The sequence below is a fragment of the Coenobita brevimanus genome, chromosome 57 (assembly GCF_032717465.1).
Source record: "Coenobita brevimanus isolate Jiangsu-jjx chromosome 57, ASM3271746v2, whole genome shotgun sequence".
Taxonomy (NCBI): domain Eukaryota; kingdom Metazoa; phylum Arthropoda; class Malacostraca; order Decapoda; family Coenobitidae; genus Coenobita; species Coenobita brevimanus.
In genome coordinates, this window is record NC_137010.1 from 17,013,615 (window position 1) to 17,037,748 (window position 24,134).

Genomic DNA, 24,134 nt, shown 5'->3' on the forward strand with positions numbered 1-24,134 from the left:
ATTATGACTGCAGGCCACCTCTCTACCCAATTAGCCACCATCTCCCTCTAAAGAGTTTTAAATAGCTACAGTGGGTGTGTTTATGTATGTATTTGTGAATAGCTGTGCTATTTGGCAAAGGGGGGATGTTGCTAAGATACTATGTGTAGTGTTAGGCAGCTGTTCACTGTTTGTTTCTTCGTGGACATGGGTGGACAAGTTACCAGGGGTGGATGGGTCTTGTTCTAAAGCAATGAACATTGTGCCTCTCATATTAAATTAACCTTTATAAAGTATTTTTGCTTCAATGTATGGTTTTGGTGCACCCTGTTATTATTCTTAAGTCTTTGTTTTGCATTTTTTAAGGCTTGTACAGGTCATAATATGTCACAAAATCTGGAGAAATAACACAAAAAATTGGTCAAACAAAATAAAGATCACGTGTAGTAGGTGGTATGGGGCATGATGAGATAGTAGTTTTTGGAGGGGACTTAACTGGTCATGTAGGTGAAGCAACTCAAGGATATGAAGGAGTACATGGGAGATGTGTATATGATGCAAGAAATGAGGAAGGGGAGAGGATACCTTAGTTTAGGGAAGCTATCTATCTATCTATCTATTGCCAGACGCCTTAATCCCTTATACGAGGTGGCCACAAACAAATCGCCTCCACGTCACCCTGTCCCCCACCATTTCATTGCCCTGCTCCTAATTCACACCCCCCTCTCTCATATACCTCTCCACTCCATCCCTCCATCTCGTCCTTGGCCTTCCCCTCCCTCTCTCCCCCTCCACCTCACTCACATACACTCTCCTTGTCAGTCTCTCACTCTCCATCCTCTCTACATGGCCAAACCACCTCAGTGTGTTTCTCCTAATGCTTCCTATCACATCCACATCCACACCACAATGCTCCTTCACATCCACATTTGTCAGTCAGTTTCTCCATGTGACTCCACAGCCTCCTCTCAAATAACTCATTTCCACTGCTCTCACTCTTGACTTGTGTCCCTCCAGCAACATCCAAGCTTCACTACCATACGTCAGAGTTGGTATCACAATACATAATTATGTGCAACACACATTTTAGGAAAAGAGAGAGTAGGTTGATTACATGCAAGTCTGCATGAAATAGCAGACTAATAGAATATTTCATAGTCAGAAGGACTGATAGGAGCTTAGTGATAGATGTTAAAGTTTTAAGGAGTGAGGAGTGTGTGCTGCAACACAAGTTATTGAATGTGACATGATGTTTACGAAGCAGGTGATGAAAAAGAGGATCTATGCACATAGGAGGAAAATATGGAAGCTGAAAAACCAGGCAGCAAGAGATACCTTCTACAGCAAGATGAACAGAGTGGTAGCTGAAAAGGTAGATGTTGACAAAAGTGTTAACAAACAGTAAAGAGCCCTCAAGAACAACCTCTTGAGAGTTATTGATTCAATGTGTGGAAGGACAAGGGCCCCCCCTCCCCAAGACATAAAGTGACTTGGTGGTGGGATGAGGATGTAGAAGCTGCAGTTAAGGAGAAAAGAAGGCTTTTCTGGGAGAGGAGAAAGGGTGGTAGCAGAGAGGAATACTTGGCTGCCAAAAGTAAAGCTAGAAGAGAGGTTTACAGGATGGTCTGAATCTCAGAAACTTTTACTTAATAACCTAAATAGTGGGGAAAGGAATAATACGATACTTAAGGTGGCAAATCAGATGACGAGGGAGAATAGGGACATCATAAGTGAGCAGTTTGTATAGAATGATGAAGGAAAGGTAGTGGTGAACAGCGGGGATATTAAGATGCCTGGAGAGAGCATTACAACCGGTTGTTGAATGAGGAGTTTGACTGGGACAGGGAAGGTTTAGAGCCAGCAGATCCAATGTTTGGCCCTTGGCCTTTGAATGAAACAGCTACTGTGAGCAATGCAATAGGTAGGATGCAGGTTGGGAATGCAGCAGGTGTGTCTGGACTGACTGCGGAAATGCTGAAAGCCTCAGGAAATATACAGTACGAATGGGGTTAGTTACTGATTCAATAAATACAGTTATATATAAGTGTGCTGTCCCTGATGATTGGATGAAAAGTGTAATTGTAAATGTGTACATGAGGAAGAGTGATGCCCTGGAAAGGGGAAATTATAGAGGCATAAAACTTTTGGACCAGATACTGAAGGTAATGGAGAGAGTTCAAGAAAGTATGTTTAGAGAAAGAGTAAATATTGATGAGATGAAGTTTGGGTTTATGCCAGGCAAAGGGACCACTGATGCCACATTCACTGTTCAACAGCTTCAGGAAAAATATATCAGAAAGAAAATGGAACTGAACTTTGTTTCTGTTGATTTGGAGAAGACCTCTGACAGAGTCCCAAGACAGGTGGTGAAGTGGGCAATGAGAAAGCTTGGGATGGAGGAGTGGTTGGTTAAAGTGATTATGACCATGTACAAGGGGGCTTGCACCCAAGTAAGGGTGAATGGAGTTTTGAGTAAGGAGTCTTCCGTGAATGTTGGTGTGCATCAGGGGTCAGTCTTGAGCCCCTAGCTGCTTATCATGGTATCTGAAGCCCTCTCACATGACTTCAAAAATGGACTCCAGTGGGAGATGTTGTATGCTGATGATTTGGTACTGATTACAGAGAACAAAAGGGAGGCAGAGTAAAGATTTAGGAAATGGAGAGATGGTATGGGGCACATGGACTTAAGAGTAAATCCAGATAAAATAGAAGTGATGGTATCTAAGGCTGAAGGCGGTACTGTCAAAGAAGAGGGAAAGTGGTCATGAGGAATTTGCTACAAGGGCGTGGGAAGTAATTCCATTTTGTGCAGTGTCTGTGATAAGTGGGTGCATAAAAGATGTTGTGGTATTAGAGGTAGACTGTGAGGTATCGCTATTTCATTTGTGCGGTGTGTCGGAGCGGCATGTGGAGACTGCCAGGCGTGAAAAGATTGAACTTGCTGGTGAGTCTCTTGAGTAGGTGTAGAGGTTTTGTTATATGGGAGACACATCATGTGCTGAAGGTGGGGCAGAAGCTAGCTCTGTAGCTTGAGTGAGGAGTGGCTGGAAGAAGTTCAGGGAGCTGTTGCTTCTCTTGACACTGGGAGGGCTCTCCCTCTGTGCTTAGGGATCTTTGTATGCAACATGTGTTAGGAGAGTAATTTTGTATGGTAGCGAGACCTGGACAGTAAAGGAAGAGGATATTCACATACTCAAATGTAAAGAAATGACAATGATTAGCTGGATGTGCAGTGTGTCCCTGAGTGCAAGGCCTGGGGGGAGGGGGGGGGCTAGGTTTACAATGGAAGAGTTGAGAGGTAGGATGGGGGTGAAGTGTACTGACGCTGTGATGAGGAGGGGAAGACTGAGATGGTTTGGGCATGTGGAGAGGATGGGGGAAGATAATTGGGTGCAGAAAGCAGGTAGTGGTATTGTTAGGGGTAGGGTGGCACGAAGTAGACCGAAAAAGACCTGGGACAAGGTTACTGAGTGTGACCTCAGGGATAAGGGACTGAACAGGGAAGCTGCCAGGGATGGAGCAGCATGGACAGCCACCAATAGGTGACCAAGGCTGACGCATGCAAGCATGCTAGAGTCTTCAAAAATGAAACATAACGAAACAAAACTACAGTTTTTAGCCTAGACTACCCTACACAAGTTGGGTTTGGACCATTAAACTGGGATTTTTAGCCATATTTTTGGTTGCCTTGCATGATGAATCCAAATGTAACTGCGGAATTCACTGTGCCGTACCGTATATGGAAAATCTTGTGATATTTTGAAACACCTCCCTGACTTACGATAAGCTGCCTGAACTTCTCTGACCGTGACATAATGCCATTCCTGGCTAAATGATAAACAGTAATAGCCAATCCCATTTTACCCCCTTCAAGGTGTAGGAGCCTCAGACTTGACTACTGTAGTCCTGTACTGTACATTTAAAGGCTGATAACCAGCCTACTTCTCATGGTTGCATAACATAATGGAAAACCTAGTCTTATACTGGGGATAAGCCTACGCCAAACCAGCAGTCCAAATGGCTCATTCTAAGCACTAGACCACCAAGCACTCCCCTTACCTCCTCCAAACTGTCAAGGTCGTGGCCAGTGACGATGGATACAAAGAGTGGGTTGTGGTCTGTGCCCAGTGTCTCCAGCTCAGCCACCACTGATGTCAGCACATGCGGCTTCACACACAGGAATACCACATCACTCCTGCGCAGTACCTCATCTGGAGCAAAGACAGAGATAAGAAGCAAGTACTGTATACAGCAGGGTTACTCAATTACTTTCTATGAAGGTCCAGTCATACTATCTTCTGATGTGGCAGAGGTCCAGACGTAAAATCATGTATTTAACATTAATAATGGAATAAAGTACTTGCATTTACTATAGGATGCAGAGTAACTACAGTACAATCCCAGCTATCCGGTATCCAGACAAACGGAATACTCAGAATAACGGGAAAATTCAAGGGCTGGTAAAAACGTCAGTAAGTTATAACTGTGCGCCATTTTGAATGGACCGCCAAACCGCCGTTTTATCGTGTCACGCGAGGCTGGGTGAAGTCGGACTAAGCGAGGTGAAGACATTTCTGGCTAATGTAAATCCCTAGTAAATCCTCTTATCCAGCCCTCCTCCTCCCTCTTTCCCCTACTTGAATTCAGTCATCCTCCACACCCTCCACAATTTCCACAAATCACCAGTCTGCTTTTTACCACCAGACAGCAAACAAGCTCTCTTGCTGTTGTGTTGCTCTAATGGATGGTAATTTCAACATTCCAAAATGCATAAAGAGCAAACTAAACGTAAGCATGTCGTGCCTACCTTGAAACAGAAGCTGGACATATGCAATAGACTTGAAAAAGGCAAACATTATAAAACACTGATGACCGAATATAATGTAGGAAATCCAACGATTTTATATAAAGACCCAGCATCCAAGCTCAATGAATTTTTCATGAAAAGCGAGACAAGTAAGTCCATTGAAAAAAAGCATACTCTTCATCGTTCAAGTGGTTTTGCTTAGAAAGATCTAGGGGAGCACCTATTTCTGGTCCTCTTATCGAAGAAAAAGCAAATGAGTTTCACAATAAAATGAATACAGAAGTCGAATGTGATTTCAGTGTTGGATGGTTAAATCGTTTCAGAGACAGGCATGGAATTTGTAAGCCAGACATCTCGGGAGAGAGCAAATCAGCAAACGCCGGTGTTTTTCTTCCTAATGGACCGACTCTAACTTGCACCACATAAATTCATCTTAGAACGCATGTGTGCTGGCAGAGATGACAAAAAAAAAATGTTAATAGGAATGAAGGTTTACTTTGTTGGAAGAAAAAAAATATATATATGCTTGCACTTCATAAGTACATCATGTATTTTATTTAGTGCAAAACAGCTGATTGGCGGCAGGTGAAGGGTGGAATGATGGAGGTCAGTCGGAGCCGGGACCGTAAGCAAAGCTTTGTGTGGGGGCACAGGTGTGATAATTCTACAGTGCAGTCTTAACATCAGTTCACCAATAAATGTTCGAGATTTTATTTCTTTATTTTTCCACTTTTATGAGTACAGTACATACAACGAATACTTCGGTAGTTAACAATGGTGCAAAAGAGAGGCAGAATGGTGGCGGTCAGTTGGGGCCGGGATCGTAAACAAAGCATGTGAGGGTACAGGTGTCGTGATAATTTACCAATAAATATTCAGGATTTTATTTCTTTAGTTTTTCACATCAGTACAGTACATACAAGAAATTATTTGGTAGTTAACAGAATGGACTTGTGCATTTTGTAGTACCGGTACTGCAAGGCATTGCATGCATGTCCATTATGACCATGGTGTGTGTTTGCCAGGCAATGTTTCAGGTGGAATCTCTTGGTGTGCCCCCTGATGTGAGTGGTAAGTACCTGAATTGTATTTGCTGCTGTGATAATGATCGCCTTTGTATAGATTTGAATATCAGAACTACGGGAAAAATCTGTAACCGGGAAGGTGAATTCCCCAAGCCGCCCGGTTAACTGGGATTGTACTGTAGTTCCTTACAATATACTGAAACTGTGTGTAAAGTTAATACCCTGGGCAAAATTGAAACAGACTTTAACCCCTAATGCGCGGCCATGGACAGCCGACCCCCCCCCGGGTGGCAGGGTTGGATCGCGGTCTGAGTACCTGTAGGAAAATATTAGCCAAAAATCAGAGATTAACCCTAGAACATTATACTTGGTATGGCAGATAGTACTTACATTCAGCTTTCTCAAGAGACAGGTGTTGAGCCCTCGTGGACTACCCAAGGACTTGTGGAGACTTGCAAAGTTGGGTAACAAAATCTTCACTTTCACACCTCCAGCAACCCGGTTTCCCTTCTACCACAGCCTCATTCTGTCACAGTAAACTTTATACTACGACGTACAGGTAGTCTGGAATCCATATTTGTACAATAAGCACTGAAAATAAAGCTAAAATCAACGAAGCATACGGCCGACATGCAGCGCGGTGGCGGTCTTCCCGTCACTTAACAAACATTTCCATTTTCACAGCTAAAAACATGTATACTACATTATTTTCAATCATATTACTTCCCAAAAGATCACCGCAGCGCGCTTTTTATTCTGCCTTACGCCCGTCACTTTATTCTCGTTCCTGTCGGCCGCTTGCACTGACTCGGAAGAGAAGAACTCGCCATAATGTCACTTTGAAAGCCTGCGGTAAACTGACGCTAAACAGGGACAAACCGTGCGAAAAAAAGCTAGTGTTACAACTGGGGAAACAAGCGTTTCCTATTGGCATAAACTGCTTGTGAGAGGAGAGCGCAGATTTACAGTTCTGAGCAGTCAGAGCGCTGCCATGTATCACGGCCAGGCTGGCCGGGCCATGGGGGGGGGGGGGACGCGATACTTGGCAACAACGGAGGTCAGTAGTACAAAGGTAAAGTATGCTAATCGTAGCTAAAGGGTGGTAGTACTGATAGACAATACCAGCTGGAACATCCTTGCCCGCGCTTATTCAAAATTAACTCGAATCGCAAACGCGACGCTCCGCCGTTATGTCCTTTTCGGCAAGCATCACAAACGCGACGCCCCACGTTTTAGGGGTTAAAGTACATATTCTCTTCTTGTTGTTAAGGTGGTTAAAACAAGACACATCTATTCTCCTGATTCCCACCCTCTTAAAGAGACAAAATGACATTCTTCTATTGCCCAAATTCCTCCCCTTAAAACAAATAACTCAAAGTCAAATGGCCACCCCTTAAGGGATTATGGTGTCTGGCAATAGATAGATAGATAGATAGACAATTACCATCCCTACATAGGCACAGTCACTTTAGCACTACACCACCACCACTTCAGCACCATACTGTCCATCAGTAACCATTCTTAACACTTATCAATATCTTTCTGTCAATTCATCAACTGAATAAACCAATGACAATAATCTGTGGGTATGAGTACCTGTACATGGAGCACTGCTTGCTAAATACAGAATTCCTATGGCTAGGAATCCTGTTCTCATGTTACCGATATTTAATGCTGACAAGATCACAGTGATGATATTGTAATTAGTATTATGAAACTCACGTTACTTTGACTGATGTGCGTAACTAGAGTAGTTGGAAAAATCAGCAGCTTCTGTGTTGATCAGTTAGCTCACTCATCTGCATCATAGGCCTAACCATCAAGTAGACAGGTTGGTATTACTGCAGTAGTTAAACATAACTGGCAACCCACTGATATTATATTTAAGCCATACTGTGAACATAACTCATCCAGAGATGCTAAATATTGTGTTTCTTTCATTCAATGACGATACTGCACATTCAATTATGAAAGTCGCTGGGGTCCGTGCCAAAGCCCGTCACAGTCCGGATTTGGACCTCGGTCCGCCATTTGAGTACCACTGGTATACAGTACTAAGTTCTTGCTATGTGCTGACTTTTTTTCTTTTTGTTATTGTTTTTAAATGAGAGTAATCACTAAAATAATTGCATTAGCTGTTGACTGTTGATCTGCCAGTTTTACCAGATTTACAATACCAATTGTATGAAAAAATTGTGATAATTTTTAAGCACAACACCAAGATATCACGAGCACCTCCTGCACTATCGTGTCCTACCTTATACAATTGATCACTTTGCAATCATTGGCGTAAATGATCATTAAGATGTTATACCCCTTCTGCACTTTGTGATCATGAATCTTTGTGTCACATTGAGAGACCCTCCATACAAGGCTCCCATGCATCCACACGGCAACAAGCAAGCCAGAAGTCATACATATGAGCCACACTAGCCACCTGGTGTTTAACAGCACGGTACCCCATTTTGTGTCAGCTGCTGACATTTCCTTCTTCCCGCCATCCCTCTGAAGTCCCAATGCTGCTTGACCACTCTGTCATGGGTATCACTGAAGTGATCATCTCTCCTGACATACGTGTTACAATACCTTCTCGTATGTGCAAAGCCATCTGACCACTATCAATATCATCTCATGACACTGCAGTACGAATGCAGTACTAACAGTAGTATGTGCAATTTAAAGTGGGAAGTGCATGAGTGTACTTGTGAATTACCTTAATACTTAAAAAAAATATCCAGCATAGGTGCAAGCCCCAGTGGAAAGTGTAGTGGAAGTGAAGGAACTAAGGGGGAGGCTAAGAGAATGGATTAAACCTTTCCTCTGATCATAAGCTGGACACAGTGAAGCAACATAAGGTCAGGCAAGGGGCCAACAACACTGCCAGTGCTCTTACGCTGCCCCAGTCAACTGCTTCTACCATTATAAAGAAGTCTGAAGCAGTCCTCCCTGACTGCAAAGTGTCTGATGAGGACCAGGGACCTTCTCATGGAGATGAAAACTCTGGATGAAGGACCTGAATTGACATCCTGGAGATGAACTTTGTTTGTGCCAGGGTGCTGTCCCTGTGGAATTATCTGAAAGAGAGGATGCTAGTAGAGGTAAAGAAGCATTTCACTGTCGGTATGGTCTGGTTTGACCAATTCAGGGCTCATGCTAGCTTTGAGGAGTGAACACTGAATGGTAATGGAACTGAAAATTTTTTTTGTACATGCCATGAGCTACTTGCCCAAAAGAAGGCAGTGAGATAAACAGCCATAACATCACTTCCGACCCAGACCATCCACCAGAATGGAAAAGCCAAGACCCTCCACCAGCAGAACATCAATGCACCACCCTGCCTCGCCTCTCTCCACTTTGTGTGCCGCCGCCTCCACCACCTCCTCCTCTTCACTGCCTGGCCTTCCTGGTCACTCTTCCTCCTTATCAGATCATTTTCCCCCCTGCCTCACTGGATCAACTTCCTGCTACATCTCCAAATCCCTCTCCCACTGCGACACTGCATCACTCTCCCGCTGCCTCATCACATCTCTCTCCCACTGACTCAATGTATTGCTCTCCCACTGCCATAATGTGTTGCTGTCCCACTGCCTCACTGCATCACTCTCCCCATAATTCATCATCTGCTCCTCATGACAATGAATAAGTGTCCAGGGATACCAGCTGTCCCCAAGCCTCAGAGGCGACCCATGATAACAATTTGGACCAGCCACGGAACCACTTTATGAAAGTTGGGACACTGCTTTGGGACTTTTAACTCCTCAATGACCATGGGTCCAGAAACATACAGGCTCCCTGGCCAGCTCCAGGACCATTTTATCAGTTCTAAAATTGATTTCTTTTTCTTACAGATGTGGAAAGAATCACCTGGAGCACCTGGCAATGTGTTTTTTAGCTTCCTAACCCATCCTGTGATTCATTATGATCTGCGGAAGATACAAAATTCACTGTGCACATGCCATTAACATGTAAACAAATAGGCAAAAACATCCGAGAAAAAGTGACCATCTGAGTGATTGGGGTGGTAGAGTTGGGTCAGGTTAATATACCATTGCCCTTTGGTCCCCTCCCATAATTGTTTGAAGTTCACGCTAACGCGACGTCAACAGCACAATTACATTAAAACGTCACTCAATGTCCGCGGCCATTGAGGGGTTAAAAGTGGGTGTCTCTTGCTCAAAAATATCTTCACTGAACTCTCACGTTATAATGGAAAAGTTATGCAATCGACTTCTTAATGATCAATTGTCACTTGTTGTAACCCTATTGTATAGTTAGGTTGAGCTGTAATGTAGTTAGGGTAATTTCAGATTAATAACACTGCTATAACTGTAGACATTCAAAAGCTTATCCCTTTCAGTAGGATGGATCCCTTTATTGTGCATGCAGTTTCATTTTTGTTTCGTTTTTGAAGGCTCCAACATGCTTGTATGTGTCGGCCTTGGTCACCTAATGGCGGCTCTCCATGCTGCTCAATCTATGGCAGCCTCCCTCCTCAGTCCCTTAACTCTGAGGTCGCATTTAGTGACCTCGTCCCATATCGTTTTCAGTCTACCCCTCACAACCCCACCCCCAATATTAACGCTTCTCACTTTCTGCACCCAATTATCATTCTCCATCCTCTCCACATGCCCAAACCACCTCAATCTACCTCCCCTCATCGCAACACCAATACACTCCAGTCCCATCGTACCTCTCAACTCTTCCATCGTAAACCCAGCCCCTCCAGGCCTTGCATGCAGGGACACTCTGCACATCCACCCAATCATTGTCATTTCTGTACATCTAAGCCTGCGAATATCTTCTTCCTTTACCATCCAGGTCTCACTACCATACAGTATTACACTCTTAACATATACTGCATTTAGATCCCTTAGCACGTAGGCAGAACCCTCTCAATGACAGGAGAGGCAACAGCTCCCTGAACTTCTTCCAACCACTTCTCATCCTAGCCAAAGAGTTAGCTCCAGCCCCACCTCCAGCACGTAACATGTCTCCTAAATAAAGAAACTTCCACACACTCAAAAGACTTACCAGCAAGTTCAAACCTTTCACACCTGACAATCTCCACCTGCTCTCCTCAAGAAACTGCATGCATAAAGTCAGAATTATCTCACAGTCTACCTCTGATAACACTACATCTCTCATGCACCCACTTATCACAAACACTGCACAAGATGGACTTACTTCCCACACACTTGTGGCAAATTGCACATGCCCACTCTCCCTCTACTTTGACAGTACTGCCACCAACACTAGATATCATCACTTCTGTTTTATCTGCATTTACCCTTAAGCCATTGTGCCCCATGCGATCTCTCCAGTTCCTAAATCCTTCCTTCGCCTCCCTTTCATTCACTGCAATCAACACCAAATCATCAGCATACATCTCCCACGGAAGTCCATTTCTGAAGTCATGTGAGAGGGCTTCAAGTACATGATAACCAACAAGGGACTCAAAATTGACCCCTGATGCACACCAACATTCATGGAAAACTCAACATTCAAATCTCCATTCATTTTTACCTGGTTGTGAGCACCCACATACATGGCCATAACCACCCTAACCAGCCACTCCTCCATCCCATGCTTTCTCATTGCCCACTTCACCACCTCTCTAGGGACTCTGTTGAAGGCCTTCTCCAAATCAACAAAAATAAAGTACTGTTCCCTTTTCTTTCCAATATATTTTTCCTGAAGCTGTGGAACACTGAATATGGCATCAGTGGTCCCACTGCCTGGCATAAACCCAAACTGTATCTCATCAATATTCACTTTTTCTCTGCTCATACCTTCTAGAACTCTCTCCATTACCATTTTTTTTTTTTTTAATGCGAGGAAGAAGGAACCAAAGGCTGGGCCCGCAAAACAGTTCCTTCCAAGAAAAAAAACAAAAACAATACAAAAGGGAGCCAAATTCAAGACCCAATCATTTCGAGATGCCTGGACACACTGCATTTGATAGACTGGAGATCAAAGGAAGTAGGAAATACAGACAAAGGGAGACAGTTCCAGAGTTGAAGGACTGGTAATAATGGTTAACTCTTGCATTAGAGAGTTGGACAGAAAAGGGATGAGAGTTTGTTGCTAGATGGGTGCTATGCACCCGTCGTGGAGGTGCAGGGATGCAAGCAGACAGTTAGAGGAGCAGTGATCATTAAAGTAGCGATAGAAAAGTGATAAAGACACAGCCATGCGGTGAAGAGACTGAGGTTGAAGGAAGCCAGTAAGAGGAGGAGAGTTGTTGAGATGAAAAGCCTTTGACTCCACCCTATTGAGAAGAGCTGTATGTGGGGAGCCTCCCCACACATGAAAGTTGTACTCTAAACAGGGGCGAATAAAACCCGTGTATAAGTCAACAATTGTGCAGGGGTAAAGAAGGTATGGAGTCGGCTTATCACACTTAATCTCTTGGAAACAGATTTTACAAGAGATGTAATGTGATCTTTCCAAGATAAGTCCCAAGTGAATGAAACCCCAAGCATGTTCAAGGATAATGCAGAATTGAACTGGATATTATTAAACATTAGTGGGTACTCCTGTGGAAGATTTTGATGGGTTATTAGGAGTAAAAACTGAGTCTTTGATGCATTAAAAACAACAAGATTATTTTTACCTCAGTCAGAGACACAAGCCAAGTAAGACATTAGGTATGCCATAGCCTCATCCCTTGTTTGTTGAAAGTAACTGCTAAGATGGACATTGTGGAAACCGAATGGAAAGGTAAAGGGTGAAATCATCAGCGTACGAGTGGATAGAGTTAGATGTACAACTTAGAAGATCATTGATGAATAAAAGGAAGAGAGCTGGCGACAGGACAGAACCCCAAGGAACACCACTGTTGATAGATCTAGGAGAAGAACGATGGCCATCTACAACAGCGGCTATAAAATGACCAGAGAGGAAGCTATAGATGAAGGCACAGATAGAAGGATAGAAACCGTAAGAGGGCAGTTTGGAAATATCCCAAAAGAAGGATGACCAGGAGTCTGAAAGATAGGTGAGATCACCAGTGAAGCATCCTTGATGGAACCCATTCTGACGATCAGAAAGAAGGTTGTGATAGGAATGATGCTTAAAATTTTTCTGTTAAGAATAGACTCAAAAACTATTGAGACACAGGATGTTAAAGTAACTGGATGAAGTTAGAGGGTTGGGAATGGTCACCCTTCTTTGGGACTGGCTGAATGAGAGCAAACTTCCAGCAAGAAGGAAAGGTACAAGTTGAAAGACAAAGATGAAAGAGTTTACCTAGGTAGGGTGTAAGCACAGAAGCACAGTTCTTGTGGACAACAGAAGGGACTCCATCATGCCCATATGCCTTGTTAGTACTGAGGCCAGTAATGGCAGAAAATACGTCAGCTGAAGAAATTTTAATGTCAGCCATGAGGAAGTCAAAGGGGGGAAGTGATGGAGGAACAACACCAGAATCGCCAAAGGTGGAACTGGAGGAGAAAGTCTGAGCATAAGAGGTCTGCCTTATCAGTGGAAGAAATAGCTACAGAGCCATCAGAGTAGAAGAGAGGAGGCAAGGATGATGAGGTAAAATTATCAGAAAGGTTTTTTGCAAGGTGCCAGAAGAGGCGGGAAGAATTCAAATTGGAGTTGAGAGCATTTATTATGGATAAAATTATTTTTAGCAGAGCAAAGAGAGTATTTAGTACAGATGAAATTATTTTTAGCAGAGCGAAGAACAGACTTAGCACGATTCTGGGCAGAAACAACAACAATGTGATTCAGGGGTGGGTTGGCCCCGGTACCTTTTATAGGCCCTCTCCTTGTTGCGGACAGCATTAGAACAAGCGTGATTAAACCAAGGCTTTCTTGCATTAGTCAAAGGATATGAGAAAGGAATGTATGCTTCCATGCCTGAGAGAATAACCTCTGTAATGTGCATGGAAGTGAAAAAGTTACTACATGATAGTATTGTGATACCAACTCTAACGTACGGAAGTGAAGCTTGGACGTTGTTGGAAGGTCACAAGTCAAGAGTGAGAGCAGTGGAAATGAGTTATTTAACAGGAGCCTGTAGAGTCACATGGAGAGACTGGCTGACAAATGAGGATATAAAGGAGCGTTGTGGTGTTGATGTGGATGTGATAGGAAGCGTTATGAGGAACACACTGAGGTGGTTTGGCCATGTGGAGAGGATGGAGGGTGAAAGACTGACGAAGAGAGTGTATGTGAGTGAGGTGGAGGGGGGAAGAGGGAGGGGGAGGCCGAGGATGAGATGGAGGGATGGGGTGGAGAGGTATATGAGAGAGGGGGGTGTGAGTTGGGAGCAGGGCAGTGAAATGGCGGGGGACAGGGCGACTTGGAGGCGATTTGTTTGTGGCCACCCCAAACGGGATTGAGGCGTCTGGCAATAGATAGATAGAATGTGCAAGGCACACTTAGATGGCTCCCAGCCATGGAAGCAATAATCATTCCACGGAAAATCAAAGAAGTACTGCCTGAGGGCCTCCCAATCTGCAGCTTCAAAGTGCCACAATTGATGTTTCTTTCGAGGGTCCACAGGCCGTACCGGAGTGACAGGACAGGTTAAGGTAATAAGGTTATGATCGGAGGTGCCTAACGGAGGGGAAAGATTAACACTGTAAGCAAAAGGATTAGTTGTAAGGAAGAGGTCAAGAATGTTGGAGCTCTCTCCAAGGGAGTCAGGGATACAGGTAGGGAGATGTACAAGCTGCTCTAGGTCATTAACCCGCTGCATCCCGTTGACATGAATATACGTCCATTCGTTTTGTCACTGCCACTCCCGTTGACGTATATAAATGGGCAGCAATTGCAAGGTCCCTAATTTGCACAATTTTCAATTTTTGCGCGTGATTTTTGGTACGTATACACGAGACACCTTCCTCTACAAGATGCCAGGCAGGGGCAATGCCTTACCCAGCATGACCCCCCCCCCTCGCATGCCATTGTCTCGGCAATTCACCTGTTACCAGAGTAAAGATATGGCGTGCCATAGTATGAAATTCAGGGCCAGAGTGATTCCCCAATCAATGACAACGTTGAGGACAATGTTTATGTAACATTAGAGGAAGAAACAGTCAGAAATGATGATCAGGTAATGTAGCCAAAAAATGTCAGGTATGATGATGTGTTTGGTGAGTGAAAAAATGCTTATATTGCCTATATTACTGTGTGAAAACCAACATACTCTTGTACTACATATAAATTCGTATCAAATAAATAAATATCATTTATAAGTGGTGTGGAATAGTTACCCTCCCATAGAACTCGTTTTCTTTGGAGACAGTCTGATAGAAAACCCAGTAAGGTAAGGAGTACTGCTATCTGTATTGAGTACTTTAAACCTCAGGTGAGCAATTTCTCTATGAATTTTCGATGTTTCTCACCAAAAGTGGAGGTTTGAGCCAAAAATTTTTTTTTCCAAAATTGGTCAGGACTGGGGGGAGTCAGTGGTGGAAAAGTGGTTGGGAAGGTGCGGGTTAAGAATAAAAAAAGACGAAGGCTTGTTCACCAGGTGGATCAGTGAAATGAGAGGAGAGCCAAAGATGGCGGTGAACACCGAAATCTAGAAAGGAGAAATGGATAGAATGTGTTCCATCACAGACATAAGATAGTCGAAGAATTTTTGATGGTCAGTAGAACTAGGAGATAAGTATATGGTGCAGTATATTCATTATCTGATCTAAAAGCTTTATACCTCTATAATTTCCTCTCTACTGGGCATCACTCCTCCTCTTGTACACATTTACAATTACACTCTTCAGCCAGTCATCTGGGACAATCTATATATAATCACATTTATCAGGTCAGTGACTAACTTCACTCCTGTATCTTCTGAGGCCTTCAATATTTCAGCAGTCAACCCAGACACACCTGTTGACTTCCCCACCTGCATCCTGCCTATTGCCTCACTCACAGTAGCAGTGTCAATCCAAGGCCAAATTCCAAACACTGGATCTGCCGGCTCCAAACCCTCCCGGTCCCAGTCAAACTCCTCATACAACAACCAGCTATAATGCTCTCGTCATGCAACTTTAATATCCCCACTGTTCACCACTATCCTTCCTTCATCATTCTTCACACATTGCTCACATATAGTAACCCGATTATCCCTCTTCACCTGATTTGCCACTTTAAATATCTTACTCTTCCTTTCCACACGATTTGGGTTATCAAGTAAAAGTCTGTGTGACTCAGACTTCGCCCTGTATACCTCTCTTCTAGCCCTCCGCTTGGCAGCCAAGTATTCCTCCTTGTTACCACCCTTCTTCCATTCCCTGAAAAGCCTTCTTTTCTCCTTAACTGCAGCTTCTCCACCCTCATCCCACCACCAAGTTACTTTATGTCTAGGTGGGCCCCTTGTCCAACTGCATACTGCATCAGCATCTCTCAAGAGGTTGTTCTAGAGGGCTCTGTACTGTTCATTAACGTCTCTGTCAACAGCTCCCTGTTCTGCCGCCATCTCTCCTCATCTCGCTGGAGAAAGCATCCCTTACTGCTTGGTTTTCCGGCTTCCATATTCTCCTCCTAGGTACATAGGTACTCTTTTTCATCACTCATTCTTTAAGCACTATGTTACATATCAACACAGTAAAACCTCGATATAACGGACTTCAATAGACCGGAATTAGCTTTTATCGGACTTGAGGAGCTACCAGACTAAATTCCTATATATCGGAAAAAGTCTGATAAAGCCAGAAACAGTCCATACTGCCTGACCACTTCAGCTATGTCCACCACATTAACGTAAATAAGAGACATATTTATCAGTGTACAGTACAGTATTATTATATATATTATACCATTTGATTAATGTAGTGAAGTTATAACACAGTACAGTACCGAAGTGGTAGTCAAAATAGTTTAAAAATCGTTCATGTGATCTGGACTAAAGTCTGATATATCAGAAAAAGTCCAAGTCAGCAGAGGGAAGTCCGGATGTCGCATTTATCGGAATTTCACATTTCTCGGAATGGCTTAGGCCCCAATTAGTCCGTTATAGTGAGGTCTTACTGTAATATGTGCTGCTGCACACACTCCTCACTTCCCATAACTTTAACATCCCTCACTAACACCCCTATCAGTCCTCCTGACCAGAAAATAATGTATCTGACTGCTATTTCCCCCAGATTTGTATGTAATCAACCTACTCTCTCTTTTCCTTAATGCATGTTGCACACATTTGCAATAGTAAAATAAGCATTTTGATGAAGGTAATACACATACTTTTAAGGCTGCATACTTAGTGTCGCATTAGCCCATAGAACTTGATGACTTTTCTTTGGTCTATTCTTCTTCTCATTCTATTGTATAATTTATAAAGGGTAAAACATGCTTGCATGTGTCGACCTTAGTCACCTAATGCCCAAACCATCCCATTCTAACCCTCATCACCACAACACCATCTCATTCAATTCCCATCTTTCCTCTCAGCTCTTCACTGGGGAACTTGTGGAAATTGTCTGTCACCATATGTCCCTCACTGTTATACTTGTTTTAGGCTACTAAGGCCTAGAAGCCATGTCCACTTTCTGTGTCTGAAAACAGCTGATTGGTCCATACAAAATGTTCATGCAGCTGCCCATTTATTTATATTAAATGAGTTGACAGTTCATAAACAGACAAGATTTTCTCTACAGTAATGTTATTTATTAGGAGTATAACAATGCAAATTATTTCAAGGCATTAGCACATTAGAGAGGATATTAACCCCTACACCGCGGGCATGTTTACCGATGTTTTGCGTGTGCCGCGGGGTTATTCGGGCTCCGACAGACTCTCAAAAAATATTTGCCAAAAATCAGTTATTAGTCCTAGAATATTAAAATTATATATGCTTATGGCACATACCTTCAGCTTTCTCCTGGAATGTTTGTTGAGCCTTCGTCAGTTACCGTAGGACTTGTGGAGACCTCTGAAGTTGGGTAACGAAGTCTCCACTTTACACTTCCCGACAACCGGTAATATGATTACCACAGCCAGATATTAACACTATAAACACTACTCTATGATTTTCAAGTAGTTTGGGATCCATACTCCAAAAAAAAAAAAAAAAAAACACTGTGAAAGCAATGAAAATTATGAGCGCGTCTGACCGCCGCACTTGCGCTAGTTCGCTCTTGGTACTCTGTCATTTATTATTCATAAAACCCCTCACACTTTATATATCTATTACTATATAACACTTATATATATCTACAGTCTTTATCCATAAGTTTCCTTCAGTAGTATTAGTTTATTGTCACTGTAGGGATTCAATTTCTTTCAGTAAAATACGTAGCATTCACTTTCTCGTCCTGTATACTGGCATTGAGAGTGAATGTCACTTTCATCTTCACTCTCATAACTCACAGTATTCAGACATGCTATAGTGAAACTTTCACTTTCATTACTCCTAGGGTATATACTCGTATTCTTATAATACTACTCATTTACATTTCTATTTATGTTCTCTATTTTATTTACGTTATTTACATTTCTATTTTATTTACACTGTGTTATGCACTGTCACTTGAAGTAACTTATAAAACTATTTTCCATTGTTCACGTATATTTACATTCATTACTTTCACTTGCTGTTTACACATTATTTACAATTCCACTTGCACTGTTTTACTCAAGAGAAAGATCGTAGTCACTCTTTTATCAATTGTCAGCCCTTTACCTCTTTCCACGCGAGGTTTAGTAGGGGGTAAAGGTCACAGGGCCCTTTGCATGGGGGTGAAAAAAGGCCCTGAAGTCAGCAAGAGAATGAGCCGTACCTCCTCTTCGGAAGATGAGAGAGAACTGATAAAGGAGGGCCGGCCCGGGTTGAGGCCTACTGAGGGGTTATTCAGTGCTACCAATGTAGCTCTTGAAACAGCTATGTATTTCACTGAAATGATTTGCAGGAAATCTGGTCAATACATTATAAATTAGGTAGTTCCAGGTGAATGTAAATATCACTTAGGCTTCTCCCTTCCCTCCTTATATGTATATTTATTACGAAAATAGATTATATGGCATATTTCAAGGGGAAAAAAACAGCGAAAATTAGCGAACGAGTGCACGTGAGGTGTTGTCAGGTGATAATTAGCCAATTCCAGGTGTATGGCACTCTCACTTACCTTATTTCTTTCTTGTATATATTATTTGGTATAAGAATAGGGCATAGGGCTTATTTCAATGGATGAAATCAGTGAAAAATTCCAGGGAAGATTTACTTAGCATAGCACGGCCGGGCAGGCGAGAGGATAGTGTAATGGAGGGGGGATAGGCAGGGGAGTCAAGAACGGGGAGAAATGGCTAAATTGTCAACAATGGATGGGAGTACAGATGAGATTAGGAGTGCTGACTAGAGTTGGACATTGGCAGTACTGATAGATGATACAAGCCCCCACTTGGAAGCCCGGGTAAATTCAAAATAACACAGAATCACAAAAGCGACGCCCCGCAGCATGATCCCTTGCTCCCAAGCGTCATGAAAGTGACGCCCCGCGGTTAAGGGGTTAATAATGTAAAATAAATGCCACAAATAGTCGAAGTCAAGGATGCATGCTCGCTTTCGAATGAAGCCTATTCACTATTTCTCTGAATGTGGCAAACATACAGTAGGTACAAACAAATGATACCAAACATAAGATACAATATTTAGCGAACTAAAGTTTGTACAACAATATATATCCCAAGTCATTGTATAACTCATAAAACTCTGATATATAGGCGTAGACCATGGGGGGAGGGGGTAAGAGGAACAGCCAAAGTAATGAAAGTTTTCAAATGAAGATTTTTCTGCTGCTCATAATATAAGTATCTTTGAATGCAATGTATTGCGAAATTAAACAGGCAACTTAACCTCCCTACTCACCACCCTGCTGTTCTCCCAAGTCTCTTTCTCTCTCCATGACGAGCAGGGTGTATCCCTGCAGCCCTGTACTGTACATACGTGCTCACTGTCGGTACTTCCACACTCTATCATTTAGGTAACCGTTAGTTATAAGGCCTTCATAATTATAAGCTACCATGAATTTTAAAGTACAACATAGTCTTACTGGTACTGCAATATACAGTATGTAACTGGGTAGTAAAATAAATTAGGGAATTTATCAGGGTTTGACACTTCACAGTTGCCAGATGACATCAGCTGGCTGGTGGTAGGTTTAATTTCCCGCCGAGTGACTGGCTGTTCCTCTGAGCATTTTACCTCGCCAAAGATGGCTATAATAATATTGACTTTTATCAGTTATATAATGATTTGGGATATAACTAGACTATACACAATGTACTTCATGGACTATTTTACTCTATGTTTGGCGTCATTTGTTTGTGGTAAATTTATGTTTGATACAGCACAAAACAAAGAAATAGTGAATAGGCTTCATTCGAAAACGAAATGTATCCTTGACTTCAACAGTTTATGATACATATTTAACTTTTCTAGCATCCCCTGTGAAATGCTAATTCCTTCATATTATTTTTATGCTTATTTTCTTGATTATTAACATTACTGAAGAGAAGTAAAAGACTGATTACAAACTGAGAACACATTTAGTATGATTACATGGGTAGCCACTCGAACATTTGATAAGAACCAATCACCAGTTTCCACAGACAGTGGGCGTGACTTCTAGGCCTTAGTAGCGTAAAATTAGTATAACAGCTTCTCCGCCCCGAGTACGTGTTCAACTACCATGATTATTCTTTATTGATGTGAGAACCTGTGTGGCAAATTATACCATCATACACTACTGAAATAATGAAAAAGCTCTGTAACAAAAACATAAAACAGGAGAATATATTGCTCTTGTTGTTTTAGTTCCCTGAAAATGAAGCTCAAATTTTGAAAACCTGGCACTTCTATATTTCTTTTTGTCGTTTTTAATGAAGCTGCTACAAAGTTGAGTTAAATCATGCTTCCTGAAATAACTGATTTATACTGTAGTTTTAGCTGAGCACTTGTTTTATTTGTGGTGATAAATTATTCTACATCAGCCATCCGAGCTCAGAGACAGTCCCCTTTCTAAGATTTGATATGACTTATCCCCCTAGGAAGACGCGTTACCACCATTTTCAAATAAGTCATATCGAATCTATGAATGGGGACTGTCTTTGAGCTTGGACAGCTGATGCTGAATAATTTAATACATCTATCTATCTATCTATTGCCAGATGTCTCAATCCCGTAAGGGGTGGCCACAAACAAAACACCTCCATGTCGCCCTGTCCAACGCCATTTCACTGTCCTGCGCCCAGCTCACACACCCCTGTCATATACCTCTCCACTTCATCCCTCCATCTCATCCTCAGCCTTCCTTTCCCTCTCCCCCCTTCCACCTCACTCGCATACACTCTCCTCATTAGTCTCTCGCTCTCCATATGGTCAAGCCACCTCAGAGTATTTCTCTTAACACTTTCTACCACAACCACATCCACGCCACAACGCTCCTTCACTTCCTCATTCAATACTTATCATTAAATTTCTGCTAAGAGAGAGACTGACACACATAAAACAAGTGCTTGGCCTCCCTTGCATTATTTTACAGATATTTTTATGGCAAATGCTCAGGCAAAGTTGCGTATATGGTGCCAACTCTCCATGCCTTCCCTCGTGCTACACAGGCATCTGGTAGCGCTCATGACTGGAATGTCATTCAGCCAAATTGCAGAACTTCTGCCTATCAGAATTCTTTCATTCCCCAAACTGCATCTCTCTGGAACTCGCTTCCTCAGAGTTGTTTCCCTCCAAACTTCAACTCACAGCTGTTCAAGTCTAACTGTTACAGATATTTTATGAACAGAGGACACAAGTAATCTGAAGTATGATTATTTTTATTTTATTCATTTGTATTCCCTCCTCTGTTCTCTTAAAAAAAAAAAAAAAAAAAAAAGCCAGAGCATGTATTTGGTTTAGGGAAGATGGATCCCCTTGTCTTGTACAGTCCTGGGTCACCCTTGGGCAAGGTGCAGCACCTGTTAGCCCACCAAAAAGGTAATTGGTGGACAGTTACCATCACCCTGGGAGGTACTATGGAGTAATGTGGGGCTAAGTTCCAGTAACTGGCCTTAACCCCTGAAGTACGCAATTTGCTCAGCAGGTCTGTCCCTCCAGCCGCAAAACAAGGTCAATTTTTTTACTTTCACCAAGGTAAAAATTTTTCTTCCACATTTCAAGAGACTGATTTTACACACCTGAAAATGTATGTTTCAGCCAGACTGACCAAATAGTTATCGCACAATTACCCGTCAAAGACGCAAAAAAGTTACCAATCCCCCATAGGCGAAAATAGAAAATGTACAGAAAACGCATTATTTACGGTAAATAATTATATATACAAAACTAAGATGGGGTGGCTTTACATTGAGTGACAAGCCTAATGGTTTCCTGTAAGCCAAGAAACCATTTACTACGCTGGGTGGTAACCATATAACCAAACCATACGTGCTCCCTACGTGTCAACAAGTGGGTTGGTGGAGGGTTAGTGCCCCTCCCCATAAAACAAATAACTCAAAGTCAAATGGCCACCCCTTACGTGATTATGGTGTCTGGCAATAGATAGATAGATAATGTCAATGTGAAGTGTTCCCTAGGCATGAAATGTCAGTCTGGTATATGCCCATAACAACAAAATAAGCCAGGCGAAAAGTGGAGGTGGAGTGTGTGTGGCTGGAGGGGAGAGGAGGATGGAGGGATAGGGGAGGAGGGAGGGGGGGAGAAGGGTTGCTATGCACGCACTCCTGTAGGGGGTACGTTGGAGTATGGTTGGTTGGGAGGGGACGATGTGGAGATGATGCAATGGAGCTGAGGAAGGGAAAGTGATGGTGGTGGTGGGGGGAGGTTCCTTCTCCCTCACCTTAGGGGGCCAATCAAGCCATACCACCCCAGACACTCTAGCTCTCATTGGTCTGATCCCATATACATCACGAAAGGGGCTGAGTTTCCCTCCCCCAGTTTTCTGTGTGTCTTTATCTATCGTGCAAGATAGGCTGGCATCTCAAATTACACAAAAGCACGATCGTGCGGCATAGGTCTTTAGGGGTTAAACTACACTCCTAGGTTGGGAACTCTACCACATTTACCACGAAGTCAAAGTCTGGACTGAGACTATTACTGTAGTCATGGGTATCTCTTATACAGTCAGGTCTCATTATACGTTTGTTCATTATGTGATAAATTGCTATTAAGATGAACAAAAAGTTAGACCGATTTTCTGAGTAATGATGACGAAATGATCGCAGAGTCACTAGAACAATGCCTCCCAATCAGCTGATTGAGCCAAGATGGCTGCCCAATGTTTAGGCTTGCTGTGAATGTCTGCATTTCATTCCATTTTGTCAGTGGTGGGCAGTGCAAACGAAGAAGGACCTTGCGCAAGCGCAGTCCACTGTTTACTACCTTGCGCTTAATCTGACAAATATTTAGCTTGCGCAATGCCACAAAGCGCAAGCGCAAACCATTTGGATATATTTGTGGGAATTACTGTAAAATATTGAGATATTTACATAAAATAGCATACAGTAGAACCTCTCTCAATCGGACTATATGGGGGGAAGGGTTGTCCGAATTAGCAGATTGTCCGGACCATCAGGGTAATCTCCAGTTCATACCAAAAACTATCTACATATGGTATGTTTGTTAATTATTAACATATATGGCATATGTCAACCCTACATAACTGCAAAAGATGAAAGGATACTAAAATAACCAAGCTAATCATGTACGATAGTTTTGTATTGCATAATTTACAGGTAAGGCCATGACAAGAAACTAGCCTACATTTTAAATTGTAGTAAGTGACTAAGGCCCGTGTATGCAAAAAAATAAATAAATTAATTAACTGTAATATTTGGAATAAAAATAAAACTTATGTAGGCAAAAAATACATTGTCATCTTTGGCATATTGATAATGCCCATATGGGCAAGAAGCTAATGTTTGATGTACAAGTAAAGCATATTTAAGTACAAAAAATAACCTACAGTAATCATTAAACACTGCAGAATATTCTGACCCATTTTTGTGTAAGCAAATTCCTCCTTTTAACACCTTTATTCATTGCAGAATCTACACTTGCATTAAGGGGCATGGTAAGGAGGATTAACTTTTGAAATACAGCGTAAAAGTATAAATGGTTGGTGAACTAGTTGATGGAATGAATGCTAGCGTGTGTTTAAACAGGCGCCCACGTTGTGACCTAACGTGATCCGAGACTAAACGAATGACGATCGCTTTCCGCGCCGATACTGAAAATGACTTTAGAATTACTTTCAACATATTTTTGGAGCTTATTATTTTTAAATTTTGTCCGAATTAACAGAAGTCCGGATTAAAGGGGTCCAGACCAAAGAGGTTCTACTGTACTTACTTTTATTTAT

The 24,134-nt window shown here is 42.4% G+C and overlaps 1 protein-coding gene across 2 annotated transcripts in view; it reads right to left on the bottom strand.

Moving 5' to 3' along the window:
* LOC145402104 (pyrroline-5-carboxylate reductase 3-like) overlaps positions 1 to 24,134 on the bottom strand; it is a 100,293-nt gene that overhangs the window by 42,219 nt on the left and 33,940 nt on the right. For both annotated transcript variants that reach the window (XR_013897707.1, XM_080274222.1), the window contains exon 4: positions 4,039 to 4,190. Coding sequence is in view for 1 of the 2 variants with exons in the window: in XM_080274222.1 (XP_080130348.1) it covers positions 4,039 to 4,190 (152 nt within the window). In the remaining variant the exon portion in view is untranslated. The remainder of the gene's footprint in view (positions 1 to 4,038; positions 4,191 to 24,134) is intronic.